Source organism: Narcine bancroftii, chromosome 10 (genome assembly GCF_036971445.1).
Source record: "Narcine bancroftii isolate sNarBan1 chromosome 10, sNarBan1.hap1, whole genome shotgun sequence".
Taxonomy (NCBI): domain Eukaryota; kingdom Metazoa; phylum Chordata; class Chondrichthyes; order Torpediniformes; family Narcinidae; genus Narcine; species Narcine bancroftii.
Genome location: NC_091478.1, coordinates 32,483,177 through 32,502,119, shown reverse-complemented (window position 1 = coordinate 32,502,119; position 18,943 = coordinate 32,483,177). Strand labels below are relative to the sequence as shown.

General features: G+C 38.6%; 1 protein-coding gene and 1 long non-coding RNA gene across 5 annotated transcripts in view; one reads left to right on the top strand and one right to left on the bottom strand.

The window, feature by feature from the left end:
* lgi1b (leucine-rich, glioma inactivated 1b) overlaps positions 1 to 18,943 on the bottom strand; it is a 71,857-nt gene that overhangs the window by 14,279 nt on the left and 38,635 nt on the right. For 3 of the 4 annotated variants that reach the window (XM_069900556.1, XM_069900555.1, XM_069900554.1), the window contains exons 2-4: positions 4,538 to 4,652; positions 4,087 to 4,158; positions 59 to 130 (exon numbers count right to left, since the gene is read on the bottom strand). In XM_069900556.1, coding sequence (XP_069756657.1) covers positions 59 to 130; positions 4,087 to 4,151 — 137 coding nt within the window. In that variant the 5' untranslated portion in view covers positions 4,152 to 4,158; positions 4,538 to 4,652. Of the gene's footprint in view, positions 1 to 58; positions 131 to 4,086; positions 4,159 to 4,537; positions 4,653 to 16,306; positions 16,376 to 18,943 lie in introns of all 4 variants that reach the window. The other variant, XM_069900553.1, reaches the window with a different exon arrangement.
* On the top strand, positions 65 to 14,807 carry LOC138744419 (uncharacterized). Its single transcript, XR_011345517.1, has 2 exons — positions 65 to 3,480; positions 14,556 to 14,807. It is a non-coding gene; the product is annotated as an uncharacterized lncRNA (long non-coding RNA).

Genomic DNA, 18,943 nt, shown 5'->3' with positions numbered 1-18,943 from the left:
ATTGATTATTAAAATTATTTTATGTTCTTTCTTACAGGAAGATTTTGTATGTACTTACAGATATTCAAGTTGATCAAGTCCCTTGAATGCATCATCGGCAATCAAATGAAATGTGTTTGAAGTGAACAAACTGTCAAAAAAACAATGAAAGTTTACAAAGCCACACAAAACTTAAAGCTCAATACAATTCACAATTTACAAAACTGCTACTTCAAAACAACATAAATCAATTTAAAGTTGATGACAAAGTTCATCTGATGAAACATGGCAGTATATTAGTTTTTCAAGATGAATGCACCTATATGGTAACAAACCAAATGTGTTGTTCCTCAAGTTTCCTTGTCAACATATTCCACCTGGATAGCCTAAAAGCATGATCATTGATCTTTCGAATTTTGGGTCACTCCCACCTCTATCTGGTTCAACATTCTCCAACTCTTAATTAACAACTCCAGTTCTTACTTTCCTCTCCAAACTCCATCCCCCCCCCACCCCACCTCTACCTGCCTCTCCACCTCTTCCACCTTCTGTCCAAAACCATATTGCTTTCATTATTCTTCAATTTTTATAAACAAAACAAAATAAAGTTTGCAGATGATACAAGATAAAGCAAAGTGGAACTGTGTAAAGAATTGGTAAAGGCCAGCATTAAAATACAAAAGATGGTAGCAGAAGCAAAGGATACAAAGTTCAATAAAATGTAATGTCTTGAAGCAAATTAGGATTGTGCAGAAAATAGATGCAACCCTTATTTTTTTCCACATTTGACTCACCACTGACTATTGACTATAAGTGTTTTACCACCCAGAAAGAGATTTATGGCATTAGCCGTGTGCCCAACTTTGGCACTAGTTTACGCCAACTTGGATATTTTAAACTTCATTTGTACCTCTTGAAGGAGAGCTGCACTAGATGGTGGAAATCATTCTGGAAACTATTCCAAGTTGGTAAAACTCAAAAGTGCAGTAGTAGGAGACCACATTGAAAATATATGGCAAGTTCAAGATGCAAGGACTTGAATGCAATATACAAAAATTCAATGAATTTAAATTGGCCAAGGGGTCAAAGCCCTCCAATATCATAGCTACCAACTGTTTCATAAGTAGGGTGGCCATTCCAAAGGAGGACAAGGTCATTGGTTACTATATATTTATATATCTACATACCATAACAGTAGATAGAGAAAGAGAGATACATAGACATATATAAATACAGTAACCTATGACCATGACCTCCTTTGGAATGGCCACCCTATTAAGTCATAAACTACTTCATGCAGTACAACATATATATCGACATTATCCATCTTCCAACAATTACTATCAGAGATATACCTGCTGCTCCATATTATTTTGCAAATTTCATACTTGTACCTCATAGCTTGCTTTTTTTCGCCTGCCCTGCTACTTTGGTGTGCTGAAATATATGTTGACCAAACACCCCAAGAGCACTTCAGATAGGGTCATCCATAGCAGTATGGTACCAGACAAAACTCAGCCCAACTCAAATATCTGAAGGACAAAGAATATTGTGGCGGAGGCGTGGGAAGAAGTGGTTTATGTCCTTTCCTTGCCATTGGATAAAGGCGCCTCCTATGTCAAATATTGTGTGCAATAGTTCCTCAAACTAAACTACTCATGAGCAGGCTTCTTTCACAGGACTGATATATCAATAATTCTGAGATTGCAATCCTCTCAGGTAAAAAAAAAACAGGAAAACTTCATATGACTGGGAAAACTATTCTTAATTCTGTCCAAACAGAGCACTTTAATTCTGATCAAAGTTAAAGCTTAAGGTATGATTCAAAACAAATATGGGTAGCCAGAGTAAAAGCAATCAAAATACTGTATTCACTGATAAACATGACTTGTAAAGTTTTTCTGTGAGACAAAGACTTTGGGCCAAGGTCTTGTGGCCCTACACTGCTATTCTTCTACAAGACAGTGCTGCGAAGAACATCTCCAAACATTTCTAACTGGAGGAATGAGACTGAAGATACCATCAACTTTATCCTTCACAGCTATTCTAACTATTTTTAATCCAGCAACATCTAAGAAACTCTGAATGACAGCGATGCAGGTGAAGAGCAGTAAAAGTCTTGATGGCATACAAGATGAAGTAGTGAAAACACAGGGCGAATGGTGATTAACAAGCTCTGTTCATTGCTCTTTTAAGTGGAACACACCAACTTAAAAACTTATCATCATTATGGTTTTTAAAAACTGATAAAGAAACAATTGTACCAGATATCAAGATATCCTCTACATGGTCAGGAAGATTCTTGCTGGAAATGTACTTAACTGACTGCTGTCCAATGCAGAGAAAATACTGTACTACGAGAATCTCAGTGGAGCAGACATCCCAAGACACCAACTGCAGAATTTTCATAGCTTGGCAGATTCAGGAAAAAAAGATCAAGCATCATACCTTAAACATTGCATAGCCTTCATTAATCTGACCAGTTTTTGACTCTATGATTTGTGAGTCTATGAGGAAAATCATGTCAAGATTCATATGACCACTGTTGTAAGATCGCCAGATGATTTTCCCCATTCTTTTATTGTAAGCTCTTTCAATCTAAACCAGCGTTAAACAGGAATACACTCTCCTCCATTTTTCTGACAGTCCTGAAAATAATTATCCAAAATCATCTGCCAATTGCACATTAGACTGACCGCAACAATTTTTAAGCTCTTTTTGTGGTGTGCTAGAATTAATATACAAATAGCCATTCTTCATTTCTCTAAAGCTTACAACAACCTAGCCAAAACTAAGGTTCTCTACCAGCCTGTCTGCAGTCTAACATCAGACGCAGCAAAAAAGACCCAATTAATAGAACTGCCGATATCTAGAACATCTCTTCTAATTGAGGACACTCATGAGGCAGACATAAGGCACTTCTGAAGTAGGGCAATGGCCCAAAACACCTTGCACTCCTGAAGAAGGGCTCAGGCCAAAAATGTCAACTCTTTAACTTCCTATGAATGATGTACGAGCTGCTGATTTTCTCCAGCACTTTTCTGTACTGCAGGCAAGCATAAATATTGAAATTGAGCACAGAATTGCTTGGAAAAGGCTGCCTTGAACAGGTAGTCTTGCAACAATAATGACATCAGATTCCAATACAGACTTTTAGTGGTGGCAATTCCATCTCTTCTGTATGACTGCAATATGTGGTCCACCGGCAGAATTACTGAAAAACCTAGTGCGCATGCAACAAAAATCTCTTTGGAATCTCAACTTTAACTGAGATTCAATGATTTCATAGAGGTCAATAGCTGATGCCCTGGTTATCTAGTAACAAATGAGGGGAACAGGCATTGTTTTCACGATTATTGCCGACCAGAACCATTGTTGTATGCCAAACTCACCAACAAAGGAATGAAACAGAACCCAAAGGAACACTATTAGGAGACCCTCAAGATAAACATCAAGCGATGCAGACTCTAACTGAAATTATTGAACAATTTCATTTTTATAGTAAGTATGAGGTTCATTCAAATTATTTGAATTTGAATTATTGCAACATAAATTAAGTCATTTCAATATTGAACACAAGTTCATTGCAATGGCTATAAAAAGTACTGTATTTCAAACACTGGCATTTATATAGCACTTTTACTATAGGAAAGTGTACAAAGGTGTTTTAATATAGCAAAAATTGAAGTAGAGCTAAAAAGAAAAATATGACAGTGAGGGGGGTAAAAGCTTAACAAGTTTACCAGCCTATGAACAGCTCATAACATCAGGTAATTTTTTTTCAGCCTTGTTTGGAGTTTATGGCATCCAAATAACATTCTACAACTTGACTAACAAGTATTTTGCACCTTTTAATAGCATTAAATTTCCAGTTTACTGTTTATCATTAACCTGTGTTGCAATCTAGGAAAGCTATCAGAATTTAGGGATGAGGTTTTCACCTAATTTTTTACAAATACAGAGAAAATGTAGCCCCCATTTGAATCATTTCTGCCTATTTGTGCTGTACAGCTCGACAGAAACACAGATAACTCATTCTCATTCTCTAAAGACCCTGAGATACATTTCTGAACTACTCCAAAAATTGTGAAATAGAACCAATCTCACAGAAGCTGGAGCGACTTTATATTCACAAAGCTTCTTTCTCGAATTTCACTGAAAGCAGAGTTCATGAATGACCTAAAAACAAAATGAGCTGACATGAATCAAATCAAATTGAGATGCATTGAAACCAGTAAATTTCAACTTTATGGCCATTCATACATTTAAAAGATCTTAAAATAATGTAAGAGTTGACAATTACAATAAAGCTGGCTTTGTCTATCATTTCACATTATTTCAAAGTAAATCTTAACTATTTTGATATGGAAAGTGTTTCAAATTAAATCACCTGGAAAAAAAACAGCTAGGTTTATTCCAAACATAAGCAAATTCTAGCACCAGAAAGTATTATTTTCCAAATATTGTACAAATGTTAAATAAATGTATACAGAGAATAATGTTTCTTACATTTTGGAAATATAATAAAACTACTGCAGTCTGGTGTCATAATACTTACAAATTAACTACTTCCGAGGGAAAGATTGGAGGAACCGATTTTCTGTTGTCACACTGGGCTGTTTCTTCAGTACAAATACAATTTTCAGGACACTTTACTGATCTAGATCTTGCACCTATTTTTGAAAAAAACACACTCAATATCCAGATTAACAAAGTGAATCTTTCTGCAAATTTACTAGCACCTCCCATTATGAATCCATTCAGCACAATGACCGTGACGAATATTCCTGAATGTAAACAATTCTTGGTGCTTTCTGTGTCTTGCTTTCTGGCAACACAACTGTTCCTCAGTATTTTGATCAAACAGCAATGATTGCACAATTTACTGAACACATATTAAACTCAAGAAAACTCATTTGCTGCTGGTTTGGTGCACAATGTATTCCATTCAAACTTCCTCTTTCCTCATAGTTTGAAGACTTTCCAACTACAAATCCTTTCACATAAAAACCAGTTCAATACACATGCAAAAAATAGTCTTTATCTCAGCCAATGTATTTGTCCAGAACCACTCCCAGCTTCTGTGTTAGTCCAAAACTCTGGCATGGATCACAGCAAAATAACAATTAAAAAATTAAAGTCAATTTCAAATCATGGAATATAAAAAGATGAAATTATTCAAAATCCAAATGTGGTGTTTTTGGATCTTCTCGAACAATTTTTAAAAAAATTATTTAAAACAGAATTCTTAACTGTATATTTATTTCTGATCTTTCAGATTTCAGATTTATTGTCAGAGTACACACATGACATCACATACAACCCTGGGATTCTTTTTTCCTGCGGGCGCGGTAGAATTATCACTAATTAGTAGGGCAAAAAATAGACTGCACAGCGTAAAACAAATAAAGAACAGTAAACAAACTGACTATGCAATACAGAAAGAACAAAAAAGAAAATCAATAAAGTTTACAAGTAAGAATCCTTAAATGAATCTCTGAGTTTGTCATTGAGGAGGCCAATGGCGGAAGGGTAGCAACTGTTTCTGAACTGTTTCTGTGAGTCTTGTGGCACTTATAGCTCTTTCTTGATTGCAGCAACGAGGACAGAGTGTGTGCTGGGTGGTAAGGGTCTTTGATGTTTGCTGCTGCTCTCCAACAGCTGTGCTCCCTGTAGATGTGCTCAATAGTAGGAAGTTTTTTGCCTGTGATGTCCTGGGCTGTGCCCACTACTTTTTGGATGGCTTTATGCTCAGGGGTATTGGTGTTTCCGTGATACATCTGGTCAGCACACTTTTAACCACACCTCTGTAGAAATTTGCCAGGGTTTCTGATGCCATGCCAAACCTCCACAAACTCCTGAGGAAGTAGAAGTGCTCACATGCTTTCTTCATGATGCCATTGGTGTGTTGGGTCCAGAAAAAATCCTCCGAGATAGTAACTACCAAGAACTTAAATTTTCTCACCCTCTTCACCTCTGATTCCCCAATGATCACTGGATTGTAAACTTCTGGCTTTTTTTCCTGATGTCAACAATCAGCTCCTTAGTTGTGACATTGAGTGCAAGGTCATTGTTTTTGCATCATTCTGCTAAGTTTTCAATCTCCATCCTAAAGGTTTCATTATTGTCATGTAATATTACATTTAGAGTTTAATATGCAAGGAATTCTTTAATTTTGTCTACCATAAGGAAGATGGAGTCATTTCCCCCCCCCCCCCCCCCCCCCCACTTTGTGAAGCACCCCACAGAAATGAGGCCCCAGCAAGAAACAAACCCATGACCCCTGGTTGACAAGAAGAATGCTCATCCCCTTCCTTTATACAATCCACTACCATGGTATTGTCAGCAAATTTGTAGATGGTGTTGTTGTCAAACTGAGCTACACAGTTGTAGGTGTAAGTGAGTAGAGCAGGGGCCAAAAACACAGCCCTATGGTGCTCTGGTACTGATGAAGATTGTGGAGGAGAAGTTCTTACCAATCTTTGCTGATTGTGGTCTGGATATTAACTTTGCTGAAGTACAGTGAATAAAGTCAGATGTAAACTATGATGCTCAACAGCCATCACACAAAAAAATGCATCTTTTCTCCAATATGAAATTACAACTTAGCAACCAATTCTTGAAAAACATTGTGATCTACTTTAAAAATTATTTTGGGTTCAACTTGCAAAACTTAAATGAAGCCAGTATTAATGAAAGGAATGTTTTACCACCATCATCACCTATGGCCTAGTTTGCTTGGAAATAGATTCTTAAAGTGTAGTCAGTTGTGTGCAATAAACTGCTGGCTTAAACTGAATGCTTAAGCATGTAAGTGAGGCACCTGTAAGATACAATACCTGTAAGAAGCCTTGCTTCTGTAACCCAAAATCTACAAAAGTTAGGTTGGAGCAGGGATTAAAAAAAAGGCCGAAGATTCCAACTCATCATGGCAGCGTGCGAGATCATATAAGAGTTGTCTGGATTACAGAGGTGATAACCAGCACAGGATGTCTATTGTGAGTGATATTCTTACTTGAAAAACAGCAATTTTTCCAAAGACCTGGAAAACACGTTTGAGTATGGTTACATACAAGCGAGGTGTCTATATTCCAGACAAAATTGTTGATAGATTTCAAGTAGAGAAACTGCTTTCTAAAATTCTATATTTCTCTAGGAATCAGTTCTTGGGAGTCTGTGCCAGATTTGGCCAGGCACTGCATTTATGAGTCCATTCATTTAATGGGGCTAAAGGAAAGAATGAAATTCTTGGGCGGCTTGATTCGCATAGCGGTTAATGCAACACTATTATAGCACAAGCAACCCAAGTTCAAATCCAGTGCTGTCTGTAAGGAGTTTGTACATTCTTCCTATGCTTGTGTGGGTTTCCTCTAAGTACTCTGTTTTCCTCTTACTATCCAAAGATAGTAGGTTAATAGGGTGTATTTGGGTGCCACATAGTCTCGTAGGAAGAAAGAGCCTATTACTGCGCTTTATCTCTTAAAATAAACTAAAATTAGTTACATTATGTTTAAATTATTTGTGATTTGTGTAAACCTTTTAATCATTTAATAGTGTTTTGTAATTTTAAACAAGTTACTTTTAAGCTTCGAATGTTTTGGAAAATCAGAGGATTGAAAAACTGACAGCTTTAACAGATGGCAATTGAGGATGTGTGGCTTTATATTTATCAAAGGCTTCCAGAACAGTCCCATGGTTTGCACTGCCATTATTTAAATAGAGAAGTTAACTTCGAGGCAGCAGGACCAACTCTGGAAATACTTGGGCCATCAAATCTTATCATGTTACTGTTTTGCCAACAATAATGTGGAAAGTTCAGTTGCTGGACTGGGCTGCAGCGTGTACCATATATTTCGGCATATAAGTTGACTGACAGATAGGTCGACCCCACTTTTTTAGCCTCATTTTAACAGTTTTATGTTATATCCGGCATATAAGTCGACCCCCATTTTTCGGGCTGTCCAAACCTCTCAGGAACAACCCAAAAAATTTTAAAACACCCCAATCCCAAGTAAAAAAGCTGTAAATTAAGTAAATTTTTAAAAAATATTTTTTTTCCAAAAATTATAGTGACATTTTAAATATACAATATATTAAACTTTTTCTCACAAACACAACAAACAAAAACAAAACAGTCCTCCCTCCCCCTACCCTCCTTCATACATACAAATCTGTTCACCATCAGAGCTTACATATATTTTAACTGTTTTTGTCTATATAATAGTTACTTTTATACCCTTTTTTGTTCCTTTTTATTACTGTGTCTGGGCCCCTATGTGATCCAGGTATGGCTGCCAGACCTTTACAAAAATGTCAGATTTGTTCTTTAAGTTATATGTGATTTTTTTTCCATAGGTATACAGCTGTTCATTTCCACAGTCCATCGTGCTATAAGTAGAGGGAAGTCGGACTTCCAAGCGATTGTGATACATTTTCGTTTTTTTTTATATAAATGAAATTTGATATTTGGTCAATTTGTCACTTATTTCCATGAAATTGCCTAATAGATACATCTCCGGGTTGCCCGTGAAGGCCACTCCTGAAATCCTGGTTAATTTTTCTGTGATTTCTTGCCAAAATGGCCTCACTTTTACACATGACCACATGGCATGTAGAAAAGTTCCTGTCTCAGTCCCACATCTGAAACACATCTCTGAAATTTTGGCTTTTGATCTGTGTAACTTTTGTGGGGTAAGATATCATTGATGTAAGAAATAAAACCGAACCAGTCAATATCTTGCATTTATAATTGATGTCATGTTGTCCTTACACCGATCCGACCAGTTTCTTTCTGAAATCACCACACCCAAGTCCAACTCCCATCTTTTCCTTGACCTCTGCAACCCTGGTTTTGCACACGCTCTGGAGAGTGTAAATTAAGAAAGTTGAAAAATAAAACCTCAGCCATGATGGCTCATGGAGCTGCAGTGGGTGCATCATGCGCCTGGCGTTAGCAGAAACTTCAGCCTACCAGGCAGGGGCGGCGATGGCAACATCAGAGTCCCGGGTAGGACCAGTTTAAGGTGGCATTCAGCGGTGGGAAGGTGTTGGGGAATGGTGGTGCTTCCAGCATCAACTTATACACTGAATCTGGGTTTTTTTTTGTGACTTTGAGGTCTCAAAAGTACATATGGCATACAAGTCGACCACCACCCCCCCTCCCCGCCCCCACCCCATCCCCACTTTTAGAGAATTTTTTTAGGGTTTCACGACTCAACTTTATGCCGCAATATATGGTAATTGTGAGCTGTTAATGTCCAATTGTCCCATATGGGAATTGCATGATTGGATTGTACTCAAAATACAAGGCACTCCCTTTCACAGATGTTCTTTAATTGTGCAAGAAGTTCTGTAAATGTAATTGCACTTAATCCCCTTGGCAGCTTCATAAAATTAAAAATAGGAATAGTTGACATCTTCAGATGATCTTGTAGGAAGAATTTCTTTTAATAATGCTTGATACTTGTTAAAATATACAGAAATATTGCCAAATTATTAGAACTTTTATTTACAAAATCCTTCAAAGAATCCATGTATAAAAATTATCTATTTTCTGTTATCCAAGGAAGTTTTTTGAAGTTTTAAAGTATGTTGCTGTACTTCAAACTTTCCAGGTCTTAGCACACAAGCTAAATATGCAACAGGACAGCTGGCAAGTTAAATAAAGAGAAAGCATAATAATTCTAAGAAACAGCAGAGTGAAGTTTGAAAATGTAACTCAAATTATACAGTGAACAACTAGCTCCATTCCCGCCAGTAGATGCAATGAGTACGACAGCACACAATCATTCTCACATCTTTGTGGGACCATTCTTTCACTCTTCTATCAGTGGTGAATAAGTTTAGCATAAAGGATTCCCTTCGAGTGAAAAAAGAATGATGCAAGTTTTCACCAATGTTTTTCAATAAAATTGACACCGATACAAATAAAATACCGTCATGCACAACATCAGCACAGAATGTCACTAAGTTATTGCAAGAGTAGTAGAATTCATTGTCTTTCCAGATTGTGGTCACTGGAATCACCAATTATGTAAAACTTTATTGGTCTTACTGAAATATATAAATGTAATTTTGACACAACCATGCTGAACTAAGCTGAAGATGGACATTTTCCAGTAGTGGGTTGAAGATACAAGGAATTCAGTGATTTTTGTAACCTCTACTAGAGGATACAGACATTAAAATGTTGTTTGGGTGCCTTTCTAAAAGAGCTAACAGTAAATCACAAAAATCTGTAGACACGGTGGCTGAAGTAAAAACACAAAAGGCTGGAGAAGATCTGCAGGTCAGTGTCCTTTATAGCAAAGGACCAACATTTCCAGCTTGAGCCCTTCTTAAAGTATGAGAAAATGCAGACAAGCAGTTATCCCACACATTATCTACTAGAATTTCTGGCACTTTCTACAGAATCCCACCACCAGACACATTTTTCCTTCTCCTCCTCACTGAGCTTTCCACTGGGACTGCTCCCTCTGCGATTCCCTCATGCACTCATCACACCCCCAGCACCTTCCCCTGTGCCCACAGGAGGTGCAACACTTGCGCCCACACCTTTTCCCTCACCGCGGTCCAGGACCTCCAAACAGGCCTTTCAAGTGAAGCAACACTTCACTTATACATCCAGATGACTTATATACTGCATCTAGTGCACCACTTGTGGTATTCTCTACATCTGGGAGATCACTTCACTCAGCACCTCCTCTCCATTCGCAACCACAGCGATCTCCCAATCATTTCAATTCCAAGTCCCACTCCTGCGCTCACATGTCTGTCCATGGCCTTGTGCACTATCCCACCTAGACCACCCCAGATTGGAGGAACAACTTATTTTCCGCCTGGGCATTCTCCAGCCAGATGGCATTAACTGACTTTACTGCTTTCAATTAAACCTACTCACCTTTTCTTTCCCCTCCCCCTTTTCCTGCCTTTCCAGTTCTTCCACGCACCCAGCTATCACACCTCCTCCTCTCCCTCAACGCTGCTGTCCCCTCCCTCTTTTCTCCACCTATCATCCCCTGCCTTTGCCACCCCCCCTCCCCCCCACTCTTTTATTCAGATGCCTGCCAGCATTTTCTCATACTTTGATGAAGGGCTCTAGCCCAAAACGTCAGTGATGTATCTTTACCGTTGCTACATAAAGGACACTGTCTGACCTGCTGAGCTTCCCCAGCATTTTGCGTTTTTACTACCTCTTCTTCCTGGTAACTCTTAGCCTTTTAGTACAATGGACAACAGACACAATTCTACCATCTTTTGCAAGTAGCTGTATGTGCTTCATTGTTTGGAATAGAAACACTTGTGGCATTATTAGGAAATCAAAATTTATATAAATACCTATTGATTTCATTATGCTCGTATATAATATTGCCATCTCCTGATAATACCACAAGTATGGATATATTCCTGCAATGATTGAACATCCCTAAAATTTCTTCAAATTATCAACTTTTATAGGAAGATCCAATATCAGAAATGGAAATTTTTAAAGCTATTTCCTCTCTTCAATCCGGTATAGCTCCAGGTCTGGATGGTTATACTGTTGGGTTTTTTAAAATATTTTGCTAACATACTAATGCCTCGGTAGTGTAGGGTGTTTAATGATTCTGTATTTCTTGGAACTTTGCCACAGACATTTTATGAAACATCAATTTTGTTAATTCCTCAGAAAGGTAAGGACCCTTTTGTTGATACCTCTGATAGACCAATATTGTTGTTGAATGTTGATTCCAAATTTATTTCTAAGATTTTACCATTTAGATTGGAAAATATTCTTCCTCAGATAATTTTAACGGACGAAACAGAATTTATAAAGAATCGTTATTCACATTTTAATATCTGTACCTTAATATTATTTACTCTCTCCATTGACTAAAATTCTGAAACGCATAGTATCGTTAGTTGCAGAAAAGGCTCTCGATAAAGTGGAATGGATATATCTGTTCAAAATTTTGGAAAGATTTAATTTCGGACTTGGTTTTAATTCATGGATTAATTTGATTTATCATGCTCCTGTTGCTGCAGTAATTACTGATAATCAAAATTCCTCTTTTGTTAATCTGCTTTGAGGAACTAGACAAGATTGTCTATTAAGTCCTTTATTATTTAATCTATGTTGAGTCCGCAAGCATCGAATCCATGCTGCTGAAGACCCAACTGCGCTGGGTGGGTCATGTCTCCAGAATGGAGGACCATCACCTTCCCAAGATCGTGTTCTATGGCGTGCTCTCCACTGGCCACTGAGACAGAGGTGCACCAAAGAAGAGGTACAAGGACTGCTTAAAGAAATTTCTTGGTGGCTGCCACATTGACCATCGCCAGTGGGCTGATATCGCCTCCAACCGTGCATCTTGGCGCCTCACAGTTCGGCGGGCAGCAACCTCCTTTGAAGAAGACCACAGAGCCCATCTCACTGACAAAAGACAAAGGAGGAAAAACCCAACACCCAACCCCAACCAACCAATTTTCCCTTGCAACCGCTGCAACCGTGCCTGCCTGTCCCGCATCGGACTTGTCAGTCACCATCAAGCCTGCAGCAGACGTGGACATATCCCTCCATAAATCTTTGTCCACGAAGCCGAGCCAAAGAAAGAATTTAATCTAGCCTTGGAACCTTTAGCGATAGAACTTCATGTCTCCGGTGATGTTCAGGGTATTAACAGAGGAGAAGTAATTCATAAGGTATCTTTATACGCAGATAATCTTTTAGTATATATTTCATAGCCTGAGAAATATATTCCTTCAATGCTGTCCTTGCTTTCCCAATTCAATATTTTTTCAAAATATAAAATGAATCTACACAAGAGTGAAATATTTCCATTTTTGACCATATACCTTTTAGAATGGTTAAAGAACACTTTACATATCTTGGGATTAAGATCACAAAAAAATTTAAGGAGTTATACAAATTTAATTTTCTCCCTTTCATTGACTATGTGAAACAAACACTTTCTAGATGGTCTCCATTGGCTACAACTTTAACATGTCAAATAAAGGCTATCAAGATGATTATTTTACCCAAATTTTTGTATATATTTTAAGCAGTTTCAGCTTTTAATTCTAAATAATTGTTTTGACAATGCTGACTCTAAACTTTCCACATATATGGAATAATAAGAATGCTAGGTTGAGTAAATTTAATTTGCAGAAATTAAAGAAAGATGGTGGACGGCTTTACTTAATCTTTGATTTTATTATTGGGCAGTTAACATTCAATATATTATTTTCTGGGTATATTATTCTGACAAACCAGAACATCCTCATTGGACAGATTTGAAATTGAAATCTGTACAGAAGTATTCATTAGTTTCCTTAATGGGAGCTGGTCTTCCTTTTACAATTTCTAAGACTAGTTAACATACCTTTAACCCAATTCTTAAAAATTTGGTTTCAAGTTCACAAATATTTTGATTTAATTTATTTTTAGTTTATCCAGTACTATTTACCTTTTGGAAAAGCTAAGGAATTGTCCATTTTTCGGATTTGTTTATAGATGGATGTTTAATGTATTTTAACACAATATCTAACAAATATAATATACCTAAGTCACATTATTTTAGATATTTCCAAATTAGAAGTTTGTTTGAATAAGGTATTACCTAACTTTCCTATATCATATCAACCTGATTTGGTTGATAAGGTTTTAATATTTACAGTAATTTATTAAAATTGCAATTGATCTCTCATGATAAAATTAGAGGAGTTTGGGAATTGAACCTTCAGTCATTTCTCCCAGAGGAATTTTGGGAAAAGATTTTTGGAATAATTAATACCTCTTCATTATGTTCCCGACATGCATTGATTCGGTTTAAAGTGGTACATCAGGTTCATATGTCAAAAAATAAATTGCCCCATATCTTTCCTAATGTTAGTCCTATGTGCAATAGATGTAAATCACAAGTGGCCACACTAACGCATATATTTTGGTCTTGCTGTGTTGGAGAAGCATGGACAGATATTTTGAAGACTTTTGTCAATTATACTGGGTATTAGATTGTAACCTAATCCATTGACTATTTTTGGAATTATTGTTCCAGAGATGGGTCAAGTTCCCACTTCTGCACATCGGCTTGTTGTCTTTACTACACTGTTGGTCAGAAGAGCCATTTTATTTAAATAGAAAGATCCTAATTCACCTACTTTAATGCAATGGTTCCCTCAAGTTAGGTCATGTTTAATTTTTTTAAAAATTAGAAGTTACACTTCTGATACCTCCATTAAGTTTGAAGAGACTTGGTGTTCTTTTATAAACTATTTTCAAATGAGTTCATCTGTATTTTGATGTCACCTTCCAGACTGTTTTGGATTTCTGTTTTATTTTATTGGCAAGGATCAGATAAGTAGTTTGTATTGATCTGTTGTAATGAACTCTCAGTTTAGACTACCTGCCTTTTTTTTTGGTGGGTTAAATGGGGTTTTAACAATATATTTTTTTATTTTTTGAATATTCCATATTGAGGAGAAAGGGATAAAATTGTTCAATATACTATAATGTAATACATTGTATTATGTATTGCAATCTATTGATGTTTCTAATTTTACCATTCAATTCAGTCTTTGATTCTCATTTATTGCAGATGAGGTCATGGATAGCAGGTCGATGTGGTAGTGGTAAAGGGAGTTAAAATGGCTTGCATCCAGGATCTCAAGATGACCATTCAAGTTCAAGTTTATTATCATCATACAATTCTAAAGTACCACTGGACGAAACCGTGATCTTTGGTTCTTGGTGTAAAAACATGCAAACACATATACTGTATAGACATAGTGTACATATTTACAGATGATTTATATGCAGTATGTATATAAAAATAAATATTGTTAAATAATAGTAGATTCTTGGAGGGTTTCTAGAAGCAGTATAAGTGGTTCATCAGTCATTCAGCAGTCTCACTGCCCATGGGAAGAAACTGTTTCTCAGCCTGATGGTTCTGGCTCTGATACTTTGGTATCTCTTTCCTAAAGGGAGTAGTTGGAAAATGCGACGCATGGGGCAGTAGAGAGTTTGCAAACTCTCTTCAGACAATGATCCTGGTAGATCACGTCGATGGGGAGGTGGGGTGGGGAAGAGAAGGGAGACATTCTTATGGTCCTGTGGACAAAGAGTCAGAATACAGGATAGAGATTAAGATTCTGGTCGGGTGGTGCCGGAACAATGATCTTGCTCTCAGTGTCACCAAGACCATGAAACTGTTCATTTTAAGAAGAGGCCGATGGACCTTGCACCTATCTACATTAACAGGAAGGAGATAGAGAGTCTTCATTCCTTTGAGTCAGAAGACCTTTCCTCAAGCCAGCACATTGAGGCAACCACTCTGGCCTCTCATCCATTGCAGACATCTATAAGTGGGCAGCCTCAAGAAGTCAGACAACAGCATAAAGGGTCTCTAATCACTATCATCACAACCGCTTCTCACTACTACCTTTAGGCAGAAAATATGGAAGCCTGAAAACCAGCACCTCTAGGTTCAAGATGTTTCTTTTCAACAGCTATCAGACTCCAGATTCTCCTCTGGTATGCTAATCAGACTGTTCAGACATCACAAAAGGACTTGTGCCCTATTGCATATCTTTTTTGCACTTACTATGAATATTTTTTCTTTTTTATGTATTTATTGTCTCTTTTAATTCTATGACAGGTTTTTACAAGTATCTATCAGCTGCAGCAAGTAAAATTTTGCGAAGATGTACTTTATACAATGTGTATGACAAATGTCATATTTGGCAAAATGGTTACCTAGTCTGAGCTTGGTCTCACCAATGTAGGGGAGATAATATTGAGAGCACTGAATGCAATAGACAAGATTGGAGGAGGTGCATGTCAATCTCTGCCTCATCCAGAAGGATTGCTTAGATCCCTAGATTGTGGCAAGGGAGGAGGTGTTGGAATAAGTGTTGTACCTCCAACAGTTCAGGATAGTACCTGGAGAACAAAAGGGATGGACAAACTAGGGAGTCACAGAGAGAATGGTCCTTGCAGAAAGAAACGAATAAAGAGGGTGTTGTGAGGGAAGGGAAACAAGCACGGTGGGTTCAAAGAGTAATGAGTCTGGACACAGGCTGAACACAGGAAATAAATTTATTAAAACACATGTAAGGGATCGCAACAGGGGTTAACACACACTAGAACTCTCAATCAAACAACACAGTATAATCAATTGCATCGGACTTAATACTACCAATACTAGCAACCATGCACATTTGAGTTATAACAACTGAGGATTACAATACGCTATTTTTTGGTCCTTGTCACACATGGGTATGGCTCCAAAGCAATCTACAACATTAATGTACAACAGCCACTTTCCCTGTGTTGTGCACACCTTACCAATGCCTCCTCCGGTGTTGTCCAGTTCAACAGTTCGCAACCTGGAGTGGAGCAAGGTTCTTCTCAGGACTGAAGAGCAAAGAAGAAAGAGCGACTTTATAGTACAGTAAGCTGGGGGTTCTGGCCCAGGAAACCACTAGGTAATAAAAGGGGCCAATAGTCAGGTATGCACTAATGGGTAGGCAGAGTTCAACTTTGATTGGCAAGTGATGCCACTTCTAACTAGGTTCCAGGGAGAGGTCACCTGACCCTTCACAATCCCACAGAGTTCCAGGTGGAGGGGTCACAACACCCTCCACAATCCACACTCCCATCAGGCTCCAGACGGAAAGTCAATTGACCCTCTATAATCCACACTACAGAAGGGAAGATGTTAGTGGTGGTGGGATTTTTTTTGTAGTTATCAGAAATGAAGAATTCCTAACCAAGTGCATTAAAACCTGGTGGAGATGACAATCAGTCACATATTCATCATGATGGATGCAGAGAGAGTAAATTAAAGCAGGCTTTTTCTACTGAGATTAGATGAAATGAAAACAAGAGGAAAAATTTAAAGGGAACATTAAGAGGAACTATGACATACAGAAAGTGGTGGAGTGAGCACCCAAGGTGAATTGATGAACGCAGGTTCTATTTTTCATTTAAGAAAAATTTGCACAGGTACATGGATGGGAGAGGAATGGAGAGATATGGTCTGGGTGTAGAACAGAGGGCCAAAGGACCTGTGGTTCTATTTCCAATTATGGGAAGAAAAGGACATGTCAGGAAACCTGAGTGATACTGTAATCATGGCTATCCTCAAGAATGGAAACAAAGCAGATTACTGTAACCACAGAGAGTTCACCATGCTGTGTACCACAGAGAAAGTTTTGCATCAACTTAAGCTTCCTGCTCATGTAGAGCTAATCCAAGGACAAATGAAAACTGTTCAATGAATAGCATTTGCCTACCAGACTAAAGATCACTGCAAGTTCAGAACCAGACTATGATATCGAATTTAATGCTAGCTCTGGGAGGTTCAGGCGCTTCAAATGTTTTTCGCTGCATAATGAAAAATTGAATGGTGTCTTTGAGTGCTGATGCAAAGGCAGCAGAAGAATTTGTTGAAACCTCAGATAAACTAATTGTAGAGGGAGATTATTTGCCCCAGCAAATTTTTAAACTGTTTGAAACCTCCTTATTTTGGAAGCAAATGCCTGAAAAGACCTTCATCCATAAGGAGGCCAAGTCAATACCAGGCTTTAAGGCTTTTAAAGATGGAGTGACAGTGTGGTTAGGAGGCAATGTTGCTTCTTTCTTTGGCTTGGCTTCGCGGACGAAGATTTATGGAGGGGGTAAAAGTCCACGTCAGCTGCAGGCTCGTTTGTGGCTGACAAGTCCGATGCGGGACAGGCAGACACGGTTGCAGCGGCTGCAGGGGAAAATTGGTTGGTTGGGGTTGGGTGTTGGGTTTTTCCTCCTTTGCCTATTGTCAGTGAGGTGGGCTCTGCAGTCTTCTTCAAAGGAGGTTCCTGCCCGCCAAACTGTGAGGCACCAAGATGCACGGTTTGAGGCGCTATCAGCCCACTGGCGGTGGTCAATGTGGCAGGCACCAAGAGATTTCTTTAGGCAGTACTTGTACCTTTTCTTTGGTGCACCTCTGTCACGGTGGCCAGTGGAGAGCTCGCCATATAACACGATCTTGGGAAGGCGATGGTCCTCCATTCTGGAGACGTGACCCACCCAGCGCTGCTGGATCTTCAGCAGCGTGGACTCAATGCTGTCGACCTCTGCCATCTCGAGTACTTCGACGTTAGGGATGAAAGCGCTCCAATGGACGTTGAGGATGGAGCGGAGACAACGCTGGTGGAAGCGTTCTAGGAGCCGTAGGTGATGCCGGTAGAGGACCCATGATTCGGAGCCGAACAGGAGTGTGGGTATGACAACGGCTCTGTATACGCTTATCTTTGTGAGGTTTTTCAGTTGGTTGTTTTTCCAGACTCTTTTGTGTAGTCTTCCAAAGGCGCTATTTGCCTTGGCGAGTCTGTTGTCTATCTCATTGTCGATCCTTGCATCTGATGAAATGGTGCAGCCGAGATAGGTAAACTTGTTGACCGTTTTGAGTTTTGTGTGCCCAATGGAGATGTGGGGGGGGCTGGTAGTCATGGTGGGGAGCTGGCTGATGGAGGACCTCAGTTTTCTTCAGGCTGACTTCCAGGCCAAACATTTTGGCAGTTTCCGCAAAGCAGGACGTCAAGCGCTGAAGAGCTGGCTCTGAATGGGCAACTAAAGCGGCATCGTCTGCAAAGAGGTTAGGAGGCAATGTTGCTAGTTACAAGTTAAAGCCATTTCTTATTTGGCATAGTGAAAAACCCACGACTTTCAATAGCATTAACAAACACAGCTTACCGGTCTATTACAGGATCAATAAATGTCATGGATGACACAAATGCCGTTTCAGGATGTTCTTCTCGATTGCTATGCCAGTGAAATAGAGAAGTGCTGCTTGGAAGAAGGCATAACTTTCTAGATTGTGTTAATTATAGACAATGCTCCAGGATATCCCCGTTTTATTGGTGACCTCCACCTCAACATCAAAATGGTGTTCCTCCCATCAAACACCACCTCTTTACTCCAGCCAATGGACCAAGGGGTTAT